We start from the raw sequence: 14,600 nt of genomic DNA, 5'->3' as shown, positions 1-14,600 counted from the left end.
TGCAAGATTTAAGAGCCATTAATAATGAAATGGTCATTATGGGACCTGCTCAATCGGGGATTCCTCAGTTGTCTGCTTTGCCAAAAACTTGGTATGTTTTAGTTATAGATATTAAAGATTGTTTTTTTTCAATTCCAATTCATCCTGAGGATAGTCCACGTTTTGCATTTACTATCCCTGCACTGAATCATGAAGGTCCTGATCAGAGATATGAATGGAAAGTACTCCCTCAAGGGATGGCTAATAGCCCAACTATGTGTCAAATTTATGTTAACAAAGTAATCCAGCCACTTAGAAATCAAAATCCTGAGCTACAAATATTTCACTATATGGATGACATATTATTAGCACACAAAGCTAAAAACACATTGCTAGAATGTTATGCCACACTTACAAACTTATTAAAAAAGTATAATCTAGAGATAGCAATAGATAAAGTACAATTAAATTTTCCAATTAATTATTTGGGAGTTCTATTATCCTCAACCATGGTCCGTCCACCAAAAATTCAAATACGAGTAGATCAACTCAAATCACTTAATGACTTTCAAAAGTTATTAGGAGACATAAATTGGATAAGGCCTTATCTAGGTATTCCAACAGGAGAATTGGGACCTTTATTTGATATCCTAAAAGGTCCATCAGATCCAAATTCACCCCGAATGTTAACGCCTGAAGCAAGAAAGGCATTAAAAATCATTGAAACATATATGGAAAATATGCATTTGGATAGAATTGATATAAGTTTGCCTTTATTATTTATTGTACTATCAACAAAAAATATTCCTACAGGAGTATTTTGGCAAGAAGGTCCATTATTATGGATACATTTATCTTATTCTCCTAACAATATTCTTACTAGGTATCCTGAGGCTGTAGGACAATTAATACTCAAAGGAATAAAAACAGCAAAGGCAGTGTTTGGAATTTCTCCTAATAAAATTATTACTCCATATACTATGAATCAAATTGATGAATTAGCTAATGAGTTAAATACTTGGGCAATAATCATGTGCAAATCTAATGTTTCATTTGATAACCACTTACCATCTAATCCTTTATTGTCTTTTTGGTCATTGCATCCTGTAATTTTTCCAAAAATGACAAGAAAAACACCTATCATGAATGCTCCAAATATATTCACTGATGGATCAAATAATGGTACAGCAGCAATAGTTACCCCTGATCGAACTTTTACATTTTTAGTACCCAAACAATCAGCTCAAAAGGTAGAGCTTAATGCAGTATTACAAACTTTTGTGATGTTTAAAGATTCTGTATTTAATTTATTTTCTGATAGTCAGTATATAGTTAATGCTATAGTATCCCTTGAAGATGCTGGTAGGATTTCCCCTTCTTCTACTGTTTTCTCTTTGTTTTCCACTATACAAAGTTTAATCTGGGACAGAAAAGATCCATTCTTTATAGGACATATCAGGGCACATACAGGATTGCCTGGAGCCCTTAGTTTGGGCAATGATTTAGCAGATAAAACTACACATGACATTCATATTTTCTCTATACTAGAAGAAGCTATAAATTTTCATAAAAGGTTCCATGTCAATGCTAATACTTTACAAAAGCGTTTTAAAATAACTAAGGAACAAGCTAGACAAATAATAAAACAATGTCAAAATTGTGTGACCTTTTTACCACAAGTTAATCTTGGAGTCAATCCTAGAGGATTGATACCTAACCATATTTGGCAGATGGACGTCACACACTTGCCAGAATTTGGAAAATTAAAATATTTGCATGTTACAGTTGATACTTCTTCTGGATTTTTGATGGGCTCCCTTCATGCCGGAGAAAAAACTAAAGATGTTATAGCTCATTGCTTACAAAATTTTGCCACTGTGGGCATTCCAAAACAGTTAAAAACAGATAATGCCCCTGGTTATACATCTACTTCTTTTAAACAATTTTGCTCATCATTTGGCATTACTCATATAACAGGAATCCCATACAATCCACAGGGACAAGGCATAGTTGAAAGAGCTCATCAAACTATTAAAATGTACTTATTAAAGCAAAAAGACGGAATTGGGAAGGGGTATATATTCCCCAAAGATAAACTTAAAATAACCCTTTTTACTCTAAACTTTTTAAATTTGGATTCATCAGGACTTAGTGCTGCAGAAAGGCATATGTGTCCAAAAAATGTACATAAGCCCAAGGTACTTTGGAAAGATATTCTAACAGGACAATGGAAAGGTCCTGACCCAGTAATTGTCTGGAGTCGGGGGTCTGTTTGTGTGTTTCCACAGGAAGAACAGCAGCCGATTTGGATTCCGGAGAGATTAACTAAAGTCCTGACCCAGTGATTGTCTGGAGTCGGGGGCCTGTTTTTGTGTTTCCACAGGGAGAACAGCAGCCGATTTGGATTCCAGAGAGATTAATTAAAGCAATTTCTACAGACCAAAAAGAAGATGATTTGGCTCAAATCCATAACAGCTGATATCCAAAACTCCAATTTGGCTATCCTTACATCTGCAACAGAACCAGGATGCTTTTTTCAATATCTATTTTATTCTATTTTGTTTTTTGAGCTCATATAGACCTAGGTTAATGTTTTGCTGATCAGTTCTATATATTTTTTTTTTTTACTATAGAGTTTTTAAACATTGCAATGGAGATTTCACCTGTAAAAAGTTATAAGGCCTTTACTATTATGTTATATGTTGTATGTATTATATTATGTGTGCACACTTGTGTTTTGTGTTATATGTTTGAATGTACATATGTCCATATATCATATATGATTGAGCGCTCATAAAAAAAAAAAAATGGATCCAAAAATTTTTTTTATTCACGTGATTTAAATGGTTTAATTTAAATTGGGTAAATAACTGTTAAGAAGGTTAACAGATCTGTTTGTTTACTTTCACCTATTCTTTTCATTATATTTAATAATTCTTTTCAAAATAATGTAAATTGTTAAGAAAATTGTTTTCTTTTAGTGCCTTCTAGAATGTTACACAATTATTAATATTAACCATTATTGCCAAAATTCCTATCTTCATCCCAGTGCCAGTGAAGATAATGTAAATTGTTAAGAAAATTGTTTTCTTTTAGTGCCTTCTGGAATGTTACACAATGTTTTCTTTAGCTATTATTGCCAGAATTTCTATCTTCATCCCAGTGCCAGTGAAGACAATGTAAATTGTTAAGAAAATTGTTTTCTTTTAGTACCTTCTAGAATGTTATATAATTTTTTCTTTAGCCATTATTGCCAGAATTCCTATCTTCATCCCTGTGCCGGTGAAGACAAAGATAAAACTAATCTACAATCTCTGCAATAGCCATCACTGAACCGCTTACAGAACTTGCCTAAACTATGTGTCACATGTATGCATTGTGAACTCACTTGTATGCATTGTGAACTATCTGTTGGTGCAGCGACTTGTGGTAGTGTTGGAGTATTTTTGCTGATGATGTCATCGGTGGTACAATTTTTCCAACAAGAGCTGTCAATTGGCTTGGTATATCTTCCTCTCTTCTGCTTGTCATGATCGTTCAGCTATTTGGGGGCCAACAGAGGTGAGGCAAAGAACCTCACCCCCCCGCTGGTACCTCTCCACAGGTGTGGCTGTATACTGGACCGGTAGTCAATGACGGGTAAGATCCAATTACAATGGTACCAACCTAAGACAGGAGGCTGACGCCCTGAGGTCAGCTCATCCGAAGACGGGTAAGGACCATATGTAGTATTGGACAACCTAAGGCAGGCACGGTCCCTAAGCCACATGCTTGTTGTTTAAACAGAGAGGGGGAGATGTTGAGAGCCACAGCCAAAGGGGCCCCAGAAAACTTCCAGCTGCCAGCAAACTCCCAGCTGCCGGCTGATGATTGGCTCACAGTGGCCCCAGCAACATCTAGCTGATTGGCTCCTCTGTGGTGATGTTCATTGGGCTGTTTCCCTGCCCTTCAGACTGCCAGCTGATGATTGGCTCACAGCGGCCCCAGCAACATCTAGCTGATTGGCTCCTCTGCGGTCATGTTCATTGGGCTGTTTCCCTGCCCTTCAGACTACGGAACTGCTCATTGGGGGACTTCTTTGGCTCCGCCCACGCGACCTAGCCAATCGGCCTCAAGAGCAGGAGGATTGTGGGAGGTGGTTGTTGGTGTGTGGGAGAGGCTTGTGGAAGCCGGTGGTGGCAGTTGGGCTCTGAGGGTTTTTCCTGAGGAGCTGTTTTGTTTGGCGTTTGTAGTTTTAAAAATAAAGTTTGTTTCTTTTGACAAGTGGCTCCTGAATTGTGCCCAGTCAGACTGCGGCACCTGTGGCTCTCATTTACATTTGCCCCAGAGTGGGTACACCCTGAAGAGTTCCACAAAGAGCCTGGAGGAAGTCTGCAGAGCCTGGAGGCTCCTCTGCTGCCCACACCATCCACCACTACTGCCTTTGAACAAGTAGATTGGAAATATCTATAAAAATTCACTAAAAAATGTGCATTTCCTTAGCTAACGGCATCCCAACTTTTGTGGTGTCTCCTACTGCAATGAAAATATGTAAGACTTGAGTAGAAACACGCACATGTGCATGCTTGACTGCTTCATCGATTTTAGAGGAAAAGAAATGAAATTATAAGTATATAAAATAGATTCCACTGTCATGTATAACTAAAAAGAACAAAAATAAATAATATACAATAAAAAAGAAAGAAACCCTCAGAGCTATGAGTAGGGGAAAGGTTATACAAATTACAAAGCCTTCTGTGTCACGGGACACTACAGAGGGGCTGCGGGCTCTCTGGGTGGGTTTGGAAGGAGGTCTCAAATCACTTGTTAAATGAAAAAGGTAAATTGCCAGTTACATGATCCAGTTTTTGAGAATTTAGGAGAGATTATATGTGGCTAGACAAACAAATATTTGTGCTGTGTGAGAATGGGAGGTAGGAAACATTTGAGCATCTCATCTATACTCACAGGGCCTCATTTTGCATCAGGACCTGTCCCCTAGGAGCATAAGGAGAGCACAGCTCACAGCGACACTTACCCGCATGCCCACCTCTCCAGGCAGCCCGGGCTCCCCCAGCTCTCCTGGCTCCCCCTGTGCATACAAATTAGCATATGGTCAGAGCCCTCAGGACACACCAGAGCAGCCAAAGACACATGGAGAACCCATTCCCCAGGACACATAGAGAACCCATCCCCAGGACACAGGGAGAACCCATCCCTGGCAGCTCAGAACTCATCACAAAAGGATGCGGGAGGGTCCCAGGCTGCCCTCTGGTGCTTTTCTATAAGCAAAGGATCTCATCTTCACCACCCATACTATCTCCACTCCCACTTGCTCCTACCAACAGAGGTCCACAAAACAAATTTGAATGGAGAATGGAGGAAGCATAGTAATTGGAGTCCCAGTGACATCCATCTTCATGGAGAAGGAGTGTGGCCACCTGGAGGGGACCAAGAGTCCAGGGACACAAAGAACTCCCCTTTCTCTCCTGGTTTTCCAGGACCTCAGACCTTTTATCCTAATATATTGTCAATTGTGAACTTATGGGATTCTTACAAATCAGGACCTGAGACCTATCATACCCAGATGCAGATGGAGAAGGAAAAGAGATGCAGAGAACCCACAGCCTGTTCCGTTTAGGTTCTTGGTGAAGGTTGGAGCAATGGGAATGGAACTTACTCTCATGCCTTTACTGCCGTCTCTCCCAGGGGGACCTGGAAGGCCCAGGGAACCCTAGAAGGAGAGAAAGAGATTAGCAATTGGTACAGGGTGAGGACAGTGTTGGGCTAGGCTCTCAGGGTGCAGGTACACTGAATCAAGTACTGGGAAGGAGGCTGCAGATAGGACTCTGCTCCTTGTAGAGTGGACACCAGCCTGCAGCTTAGGCATCACTTAGGAGAGGAAGAAAAGCAGATTCCCAAGAGTTGCACCAGATCTACCATATCAGGGGCAACCCTTCATAAGATCTCCAGGGCATCTGTATGAACTGACAGCATGAACAAGAAGCTTGGTCTGCAACCCTGTCCTCACAAGAGTCCACAAGAGTGGCCCTCTCACTCTGGGCTAGATGTCACACATGTAGAGGGGAGGCCGGCCTGGGCTGCAGAGGGGCACACACAGCTGAGCAGGCCTTCATGGCAGGGGTGCCTTGGGCCTCATGGGATGCTTAGCAGATCCCTAGATACCAGATGCACCGTCCAGTTGCCACAACCAAATATGTCTCCAGATGTTGCCAAATGCCTCCTAGGAGGCAAGAGCATTCCTGGCTGAAAGGCACTGCGCTAGGACAAATATTTAATGTTTTTTTAACTTATGACAAACTTAACTCTAAGGAATCACACACAGATACACATGACAAGCATAAATAGGAGCAGCTATGGGGTGAGGGGGCACCTGGATTAGGCTCCTCATCCCCCTTCCTCCTGCACACACACACACCTGCCACAGGCCTGGGGAGGAAGTTTAAAAGAGGGGACGCCAGGGTCTCTAAGCGCCCGTCCAGCTCTGACACTACTTGATTCAAATAAAAGGAAGCTGCCTGAGACCTTCTGCCCAACTGCCTTCGCCCCCTCGATCCTCCACGAGACCCTGAGCAGGCTATACCTCCACCTGGGCTCCCTCCATATGCACAAGGAGGGTGATGTATCTGCAGTGATCAGACAGACTGATAAATCCACTCGTGCAGCTACAGAGTCCTGTGTGCAGCAGTGCACTTCTGCAGACATCATCAGACACAGTCCCTGTCATGACCCTCTTAGAAGGCGTTTTTTTCCAAAGACACAATCGGACACTAAAAACTTCTAGCTTTGTCCATAAACTAAATTAAATTCAATTAAGAAGCTTGCACACATATGCACACATATGTATACTTCTAAAACTTCTATGCAGTGCCTCCTGTGGCCTCAACATCCTAATATCAATCAGCATGATATTGCCAAGAAAGACAGGCATTTCTGAGCCTGGCATCAGATTAACCCAAGTCCATCCCCGGCTTCTCCTAACCAATGTGTTTTTTCACATTCTGATAGCGTGCAGCAGGACCTGCACCCACACCACTTCAATGGACACTCCGCAGTCCTGAGCACCAGCCCCACTTCCCTGGCAATTCCAGAGCTACCCTCTAACTGCCTCAGGAGGGCAGAAGCTCTGCACAGGGTCAGGAGACTGGTGGTCAAGAAAAGACAGGCTCAGCCCGTGTGCTCTACCCTCTCTAAGGCCCGCATTCCACTCCTCCTGCACTGAGAGAGCCTGTGGCTTGTGCATTTCCAGAACACCAGCCTCCTTCATGCCATATCCCTGTAACCTTAAGGATGAAATTCAGTCTTTCACAAAAGGGAGACATCACAAAAAACAAGGACTTTCTCTAGGAAAGAGCCCTGGGGGCTGCCTCCCCCAGCATCAGGCCTCACAGTGAATGTGTTCACCCATGGCCTCGGTTACCATTCAGGACGGTGGGTCCGTGAAAGGCCAGTCTGTCCTCTGGCTCCTGCAGGGTGGGAAGTCCTTCAGCTCAAGGCAGGAAAGGGTGTCCTGGAGGGCTCCTGCCTCAGAAATAAAGTTGGGGGCAGGGGCCATCTAATAAAGGGAGTCGGGGTGAGACCAAAGACAATGCCAGAGAGAACTCCGAACTCTGGAAAGTTCTGGAATCTGTGCCTTTCCTCACAGAGGTCGTTTTTCTTGCCTTGCTGTTCTCTTCAAGTGGGTGCCTGGTGCATATCTCTGAATCTGGCCCCCCGACAAGACTGGCACCCGAGAGGGGAAAGCGAAGCCACAGGGCCAGGGCCTGCCTTGGTGCAGGGCCCATGTGCTCTGTGACCTCCATTCCTTCTCCAACCCTGTGTGCTCCTAAGGGAGGGTAACAAAGATGCTCCTGCTTTAAAATTAGTCTTAGACTATGTCACCCCAGAAAACACAGTGAAACATAGGGTATGGGTGAGAAGACAAAGGTCCCCAGGGCCAGCAAACTGCAGCTTCCCATTCTCTCCATCCCTCAGTACCATGACTGTGGCTGGGCTGGTGAAAGGCTGAGTCCCAGGCTCCAGGCAGGCAGGGGACATGCCTACTTCAGGATCCACACGTCCCAAGGACACAGAAGACTTGGCATCTTGTTGTTCTCTTTTGACATAGGAGTGGGCTACCTCTGCTCTGTATTTACAAAGCTGACTGAAAAAGTGTAACAACTCCTTCGAGTTTTGTTTCACTTGGTTAAGATAGCCAAGACAGCCCTGAAAATGGACAGTCAGAAATTTCCACCTTCCTGTCATCAAAGCCCTTTCATTAGATGGGCTTGTGAAATTGTGCCCCCCCCAAAACAGTTAACCTGACCCAGATAGTTCATTTTAGTGTCATCTAATATTAATGCTACAAAATACTGCCATGCCCCTGTGATACACCTTCCAAAATTCCCCACTGGACTCCCTTCTCCTGCCCTCAGTGGCTTTGGAAAGAAAAAGCCAGAGCTGTAGACTGCCCACTCACAGCCCATCAAGAGTGCCACCTGACCTCCCCCCGCCTAAGTTTTGTCATTTGTAAGACAGTTTCATGCTGATTTCAGATAAGAAATAAATGACGGCATACTTTGTAGATTGTAAAATATTATTAAAATGCTAGTTGCTGGCATTCTGTTAAGAACTAAAACACGTGCTGCCCCCAATTCCACGTGGGTGAGCAAGGAGGATGACAGAGACCGGAGGTGGCCCTGTGATGGGCAAGGCCCAAGCAAGTGTAGCTAAGGATCCACAATAATATGCAGGGGAAGGGAGGGGGAGGAGAAAAGGAAGTGAAGGGAGGAGAAAGGGGGCTCCAGGGCACCTTGGCTCAGCAGAACGCTTGCTTCCCGCTGTGGCCTGGAGGTCTATGTCCCCTCAAGTTTCACACGTGAAAACCAAATCCCCTACGCAATAGTATCAGGAACTGGGGATTTTAGGAGGTGGGATTGGTGCCCTTATTAGAGAGGCTCAAGGGAGCCTTTTGAACTTCTGCCTGTGAAGACACAGCAACCAGATGCTATCTGTAAGGCAGAGCAATTCATGATTCTGCTAAGAATTGGCACTTCAGCTAGGATTTCCTGGACTCCAGAACTGTGGGCAATGCATTTCTATTGCTTATCATTACTCAGTCTAAGGCATTTTGTCATAGCAGCAGTAAGGAGGAAGACACTCCCCTTCCTGTTCTCAGCTCCATCTGCTATGAACAGAGTGGTTCAAGGAGGAAGAGCCTCCTGGTCAAGGTGGGGAAATGCTTCCTAGAAGGGGGACTGCAAAGTAAGCAATGAGTGCTGTCATTTTGAGTGGACTTTCTGAGCCTCCTTATTGCACCTGTTAAAAGGAAAACAACACTTAGGTCTTGGACAGCTTAGCAATAGACAGTGCCTGTGAAATCCACAGCAGAAGACAACCAGAGCTCGGAGAAGTCGGGCCTTCCCACTGGTGTGCTAGCAGTTGTGACTCAAAATTGGGGCTTGATTCCAAATGCAGCCCTGAACTCTCTACCCCCCACCCCACACATACACACTCCCCATCTCCATGACCCCATCTGGAGATCACATGACGGTAACATGTAGCAGGAAATTACCTGTCCATCCACACCCACTCATCAGCATCCAGATCATATTGCAGGTTCACCCTGTTAACTCATGGGCACGATGCAGAGGTACAAGGGAACACACACCCCTCTTACTCTTGGTTAATTAGCTATCAGGACATTTCTAAATGTTAACAATGAGCCTACCAGAGGTGCTATGTTAGTCTAGTCTTCACCCATTTGGTAGGAGGCACGGCAGGCCCTTTAGGTGGGGTCTTGGGAATATTCTGGGCAGGGTTCTCAGTGTGTGGTCCCTGGACCAGCAGCATCAGCATCTCCGGGGGCCTCTGCCTTGCTGTAGACCTACTGAGGCAGATATTCTGGGAGTGGGGTCCCACCAGCCAGGTGATTTGAGAACCATCTTGGGTTTGAGAACCACTCCTTAGAACAGACAAATGCAGGTCACAGAATCAGAAAACATGGAATCAAACCCTGCCTCCACCACTTACAGAGGAAGTCACTGGTACCTGGTCTCGGTATAAATGCCATGTGAAATGAGAACATCCTCTTCCTCAAGAGTTAAATCAAACAGCATGCACATGGACCCTGGCAGCCAGCAAGTGCTCGTAAATGCAGGTACTGTCACCGTTCTTAGATGTCCTGTGAATTATCTCGGATGAACTGGAGAAAGGAAAGACCTCTGCAGCTGTCCCCCTGAAGCATAGTTCCTGAGACTCCTGCTGGGCTTCCTGAGCCTCAAGTGCTGCAGCTGTCCTCACCGAGAGGCACAGAGTTCCCCCTCTTTGTCACCTCTGAGGGTAAGATCTGATTAATGCTGAGAGCACAGATGTCACGTGGAGTATGAGGATGGAACATTATGCTGGCATAATGGTAATTAAGCTTAACATTTATGAGCACTTTTTACAAATATAAGTCATTTATGTTCATTAGCTCATTTAGTGTTCACAGCAACCCTCTGCAGAGAGTGCTTTATTTGCCAATTCACAGATGAGGGAGGAAAGTTGGGGTTACAGGGTTACAGGTTAAGTAACAGCCCACGGTCACGCTGCTAAGTGGCTGATCAAGGTCTGGATCCAGCCAGTCTGTGTCTAGGGTCTGCTCCCTCAGCCTCCCTGACCCCCCCAGTCCAGTCCAGTCGCCAGCATTTATTTCCCTTCTCCTCAATGCTCTCACCCTTTTGATCAGTCCTTGATTTTGACACTAGCCCATTAGACCTGGCAAGCAACTGGGTGTCAGATGGCGCTGGAGAGAAATGCAGACTTCCCCATCCAGCTCCGCCTGGGGCTGAAAGACACATTAACTCACAACTGCTCCTAGGTGCGTGTCTTCAGCACCATGGACAGGGCTAGGAGCATCATTCTTTCCTCAGTATTTTAACTCCAATCTATAAAACTATCCCCATAGACACATAAACAGCGAAACTAGATTTCTCCTCAGCCTTTTAATTATTGTAAAAATGGAAGGCATTCAACCACAGCTATGCAATGCAATAACCATGGGAGATGTCCACTCACACACACGCGCTAAGGGAAGGAAATGGGGGAGCTGATTATACCAACCGTGAACAAAGAGAAAGGACCCCAAGCTAGAAGTGGATGGCATAAATAAACCTTAGAAGTTTCACACATATAAACACAAATATGTAATTTACATTTTCTGGCTCCAAGGCTCTACAATGCAGTCACAACATGAAATTGATTCCTATGAGGAACAAGTTTTTAGGATCTAGAATTCCCAGATAGTAGTCCTACTTTCAGAGAGGGACAGGGGATGGCACTGGCCAATGTAGTGGTCAAGAGCAAGGATCTTTCTCTCATCTTGTGTCTTGTATCAAACAGGCCCAGTCTCAGCCCCAGACCCTCACCTGCTCTGTGATCTTGGGCATGGTCCAGCCCCGTACAGGGGCTTAGGAAGCTGCCACTCAAAAACCAAATAACCTGGCACAGATTAAGGGATCAATAAAGGGCTGAGGTCATGAGTCTTTTCACTAAGTGGTGGATTCTTTTCAGATGAAGTCCATATACCGTTCCACATGTGTTCACTGGTGTTAGAAAGTGAATTCTGCAGGACGGTTTTCCTAATGCCACTACCCAATGCTTCCGACAGAACCAGCCAATTAGCAATGCATCTGTTGTTCCTCGCTATGCCATGCATTTCACCTGGGCCAGAAACCCTCTGTCTGCCTTAGCTTGGGCTGCTGCAGCAGAACTCCTTAAACCGAGGAGCATATAAACAACAGAAAAATCTTGCTGTTCGTCCCTGGTCCCTAGTGTTATGTTTGGGATGTGAGGTGTCCCCCCAAGTCTCATGTCTGAGACAATGCAAGAAGTTCAGAGGTGAAGTGACCAGGCTATAAGAGCCTTAATTGATCAGTGAATCAATCCCCTGAAAGGGTTGACTGAGGGGTGAGTGTTGGCAGGTGGGCCGTGGTTGAGGAGGTGGGTCCCTGGGGGTGTCTGGGTTTATATTTGTCCTTGTTGAGCAGAGCTCTTGCTCTGCCTCTGGACCATGTCCTGAAGCTCTTCTCCACCACACTCTTCTCTCGTGATGTCCGGCCTCATCTCAGGCCCCAAGGAATGGAGCCGGCCATCTGTGGACTGAGACCCCTGAAACTGTGAGCACACAGACTTCTCCTCCTCGGAGTGTTCTTGGCAAGCCTTTGGTTGCCGCAACAAAAAAGCTGACCAGCTCTCAAGACGTAGTCACTATCCTTCTGAATAAGCCAGAACTTACAATAAGCCCTTTCCCGTGAAGTGGGGATATTTGTGCCTTTTTTTCCGCCATTATTGGGAGAGATGAAGAGGACAATGCCTGAAACCACTTGGCTTGGTGCCTGACCCCTGAGATCACTGAGCAGAAGCCCCCCTGACATTTTAGAGGCAATGGGGGAGGAACCTAGAAAAGACCAACCCAGTAGCACCAGAAGACAAATACTGAGGAAGGTCATTTGGGACCATGTAACATCAGTAGGACAGTCCAGTGTGCACTCCAAACTCACTGGATGCCACCTGCCAAGTAATGCAGAGCAAGGTGACATCGGTGTCATTTTAAAGTCACTGCAAATTCACAGGCACTTGTGTGTTTTCAGCATGGCGGCAGGTTCAAAGCAATGGAAACCATGTGGAGCTGAGAGTTCCAGGCACCCTGCCCCCCAAACGTGACAGCTTCACAGTCCACAGCAAAATGGAGAAGATGTTTTGTCCAGAGGTCTTCAGCTCACCAGAAACTCGGGGAGCAAGCTGCCTCAGCGGGTGGCAGAAAACCTGACTTTCTAACCATCTTCCTTAATGCCATCCCGAAGGCCTTGGGTTTTCTTTCTTCATTTTTGTGACTTGCTCCTGAGTCATTTAGCTTTGTGGTGAACCACCTTACAAAGACTCTCCTACCTGATGATCTCAGAACACTCAGGTGGTTTTACAGCATCCTGACACCATCTTCAGATGTGTGGTCAAAGCCCATAAAGGTACCATCCAAAAAGCTGAAGGAGCCTGTGCTGCTAGTCTGGCTCAGAGACTTCTCTTCTGTTCCTCCTGTTGAAACGGAGCCATAAAATGGCAACTTCCCTGTTCCTAGAAACTGTTCAAGCTACTTTCAGAACACAGGTGTAGAACCCAGGACCTGACCTAAAATGACCTCAAGAACCTGGTGGAACCAAAAGTCACTGAGGAGCAAAAGCTGAGGAACGCCAGCAGGGCCCCGCAGACCTAGACTAGAAGTGAGGCATGGGTCAACAGCTGCAGGACAGGCCTGGGTGACCTGTTCCCCCAGAGCAGCACATTGGGTGTGGACTAGTCCACCAAGACTCCCAGTTGTAACCACCCAGCCCCTATTTCCTCCCACACCAGGCTCCTTAAGTCCCTTCTCTATCTGCCAATGCGGGGAGAGAGCCAAGCTTGCCTCCTCTCTCCCTCCTTGTCGTCTGCCATCAGTGAATAGCTTTCTTTTTGCAAAAGCCCAGTGCACAGTCCCTGCTTCTGTGTATTGGGCAGTGAGCCCTTGCTCAGTATCACTGTTGGTTTATGGTCCTGGGAAAAATTAAGAAAAACTATCAAAGATGATATATCATATTTCCGTGACCCAAAATTCTGTCTGCTGGTGAGTCAGTGAGCCCAGTAAATTTAGCTGTGTTTCTTATATGCACTGTCTGATTTTATTTTTCTGGCACACGACACTGACACTGAGAGCACCATCCATATGAAGTCTTGTTTACTGCCATATGGATTTCAGTGAGCACGCTTAACAAAGGACATTTTTGGTCGTTGTTGTTATTATTCTTCCCCCTCACCCAGATGCTGAGTGTCTAGTCGCTGACCTAAGGATGACTTCATGGGGCACTTTGCCATCCCTGTGCCTTTCCAGGGTCTCTAAACATGGGCACCAGACATGGCCTTGGTCACGGGATGAGGTGCCAGGAGAGAGGTAGTGTAGGGGTCTGGAAGAGGCAGGAAGTCCAGATCTCCAACTGTTTTTCAGCTGTGTGACTCCCCTTCTCCACCCTCCAATTTGCTCAGCTGAAGGAGGAGGGGTGGCCCAATCAGCTCCCCAGCTTCCCCCTCACTGTAATAATCCATGTTTTCCAGACACTTACTAACTGTGTGACCTTGGGCCGGAGAATTGACCTCAGAGCTATGTTCTCCTCATTGGTGTGAAGTTCAGATTGCACTTAGGAGAATGCCTGGTGCAGACGGGCAATGGATAATTACAACACCAACAAGTTGAAACACAGCCCGAATGAGAACTAGCATCCCTGGACTCACTGGGCTCCCTGTGCAGTCCCCCTGGGATCCAGCAGCTGCTTTGAAGACAGCAGTCAGCAGAGAAGTCAGTTTGCTAAGCACTGTCCCACGGCATAAGTCACGAGACCCCCTGAAGCCCCAGCCAACTCCCTGGCCCACCCTGGCCCACTCATCCCCAGAGGGGAAGCAGAGCCTCTACATTACAGAAAAGAGCCCTGGAGGGCAAAGTTGGGGATGGGCTGATTCCCAGCTCTCAGAGCTGCTGCCTGAAGGGGGCTCTGTGCTTCTTCACATGCCACCCTCTCCCTCTAACAGAGGAGGAAGGAGACACAGAGAGGGAGGTGACTCACTGCAAATCACAC

At 45.7% G+C, this 14,600-nt stretch overlaps 1 protein-coding gene across 1 annotated transcript in view; it reads right to left on the bottom strand.

Annotated features, from left to right (window-relative positions):
• The window catches only part of Col22a1 (collagen type XXII alpha 1 chain), a 240,251-nt gene that overhangs the window by 147,392 nt on the left and 78,259 nt on the right, over positions 1–14,600 (bottom strand). The window contains exons 14-15 of the mRNA XM_026407769.2: positions 5,639–5,692; positions 4,997–5,050 (exon numbers count right to left, since the gene is read on the bottom strand). Of these exons, the coding sequence (XP_026263554.2) occupies positions 4,997–5,050; positions 5,639–5,692 (108 nt within the window). The remainder of the gene's footprint in view (positions 1–4,996; positions 5,051–5,638; positions 5,693–14,600) is intronic.

The sequence above is a fragment of the Urocitellus parryii genome, chromosome 7 (assembly GCF_045843805.1).
Source record: "Urocitellus parryii isolate mUroPar1 chromosome 7, mUroPar1.hap1, whole genome shotgun sequence".
In the NCBI taxonomy this organism is placed as follows: domain Eukaryota; kingdom Metazoa; phylum Chordata; class Mammalia; order Rodentia; family Sciuridae; genus Urocitellus; species Urocitellus parryii.
This window is presented reverse-complemented; position numbering and strand designations above follow the sequence as displayed.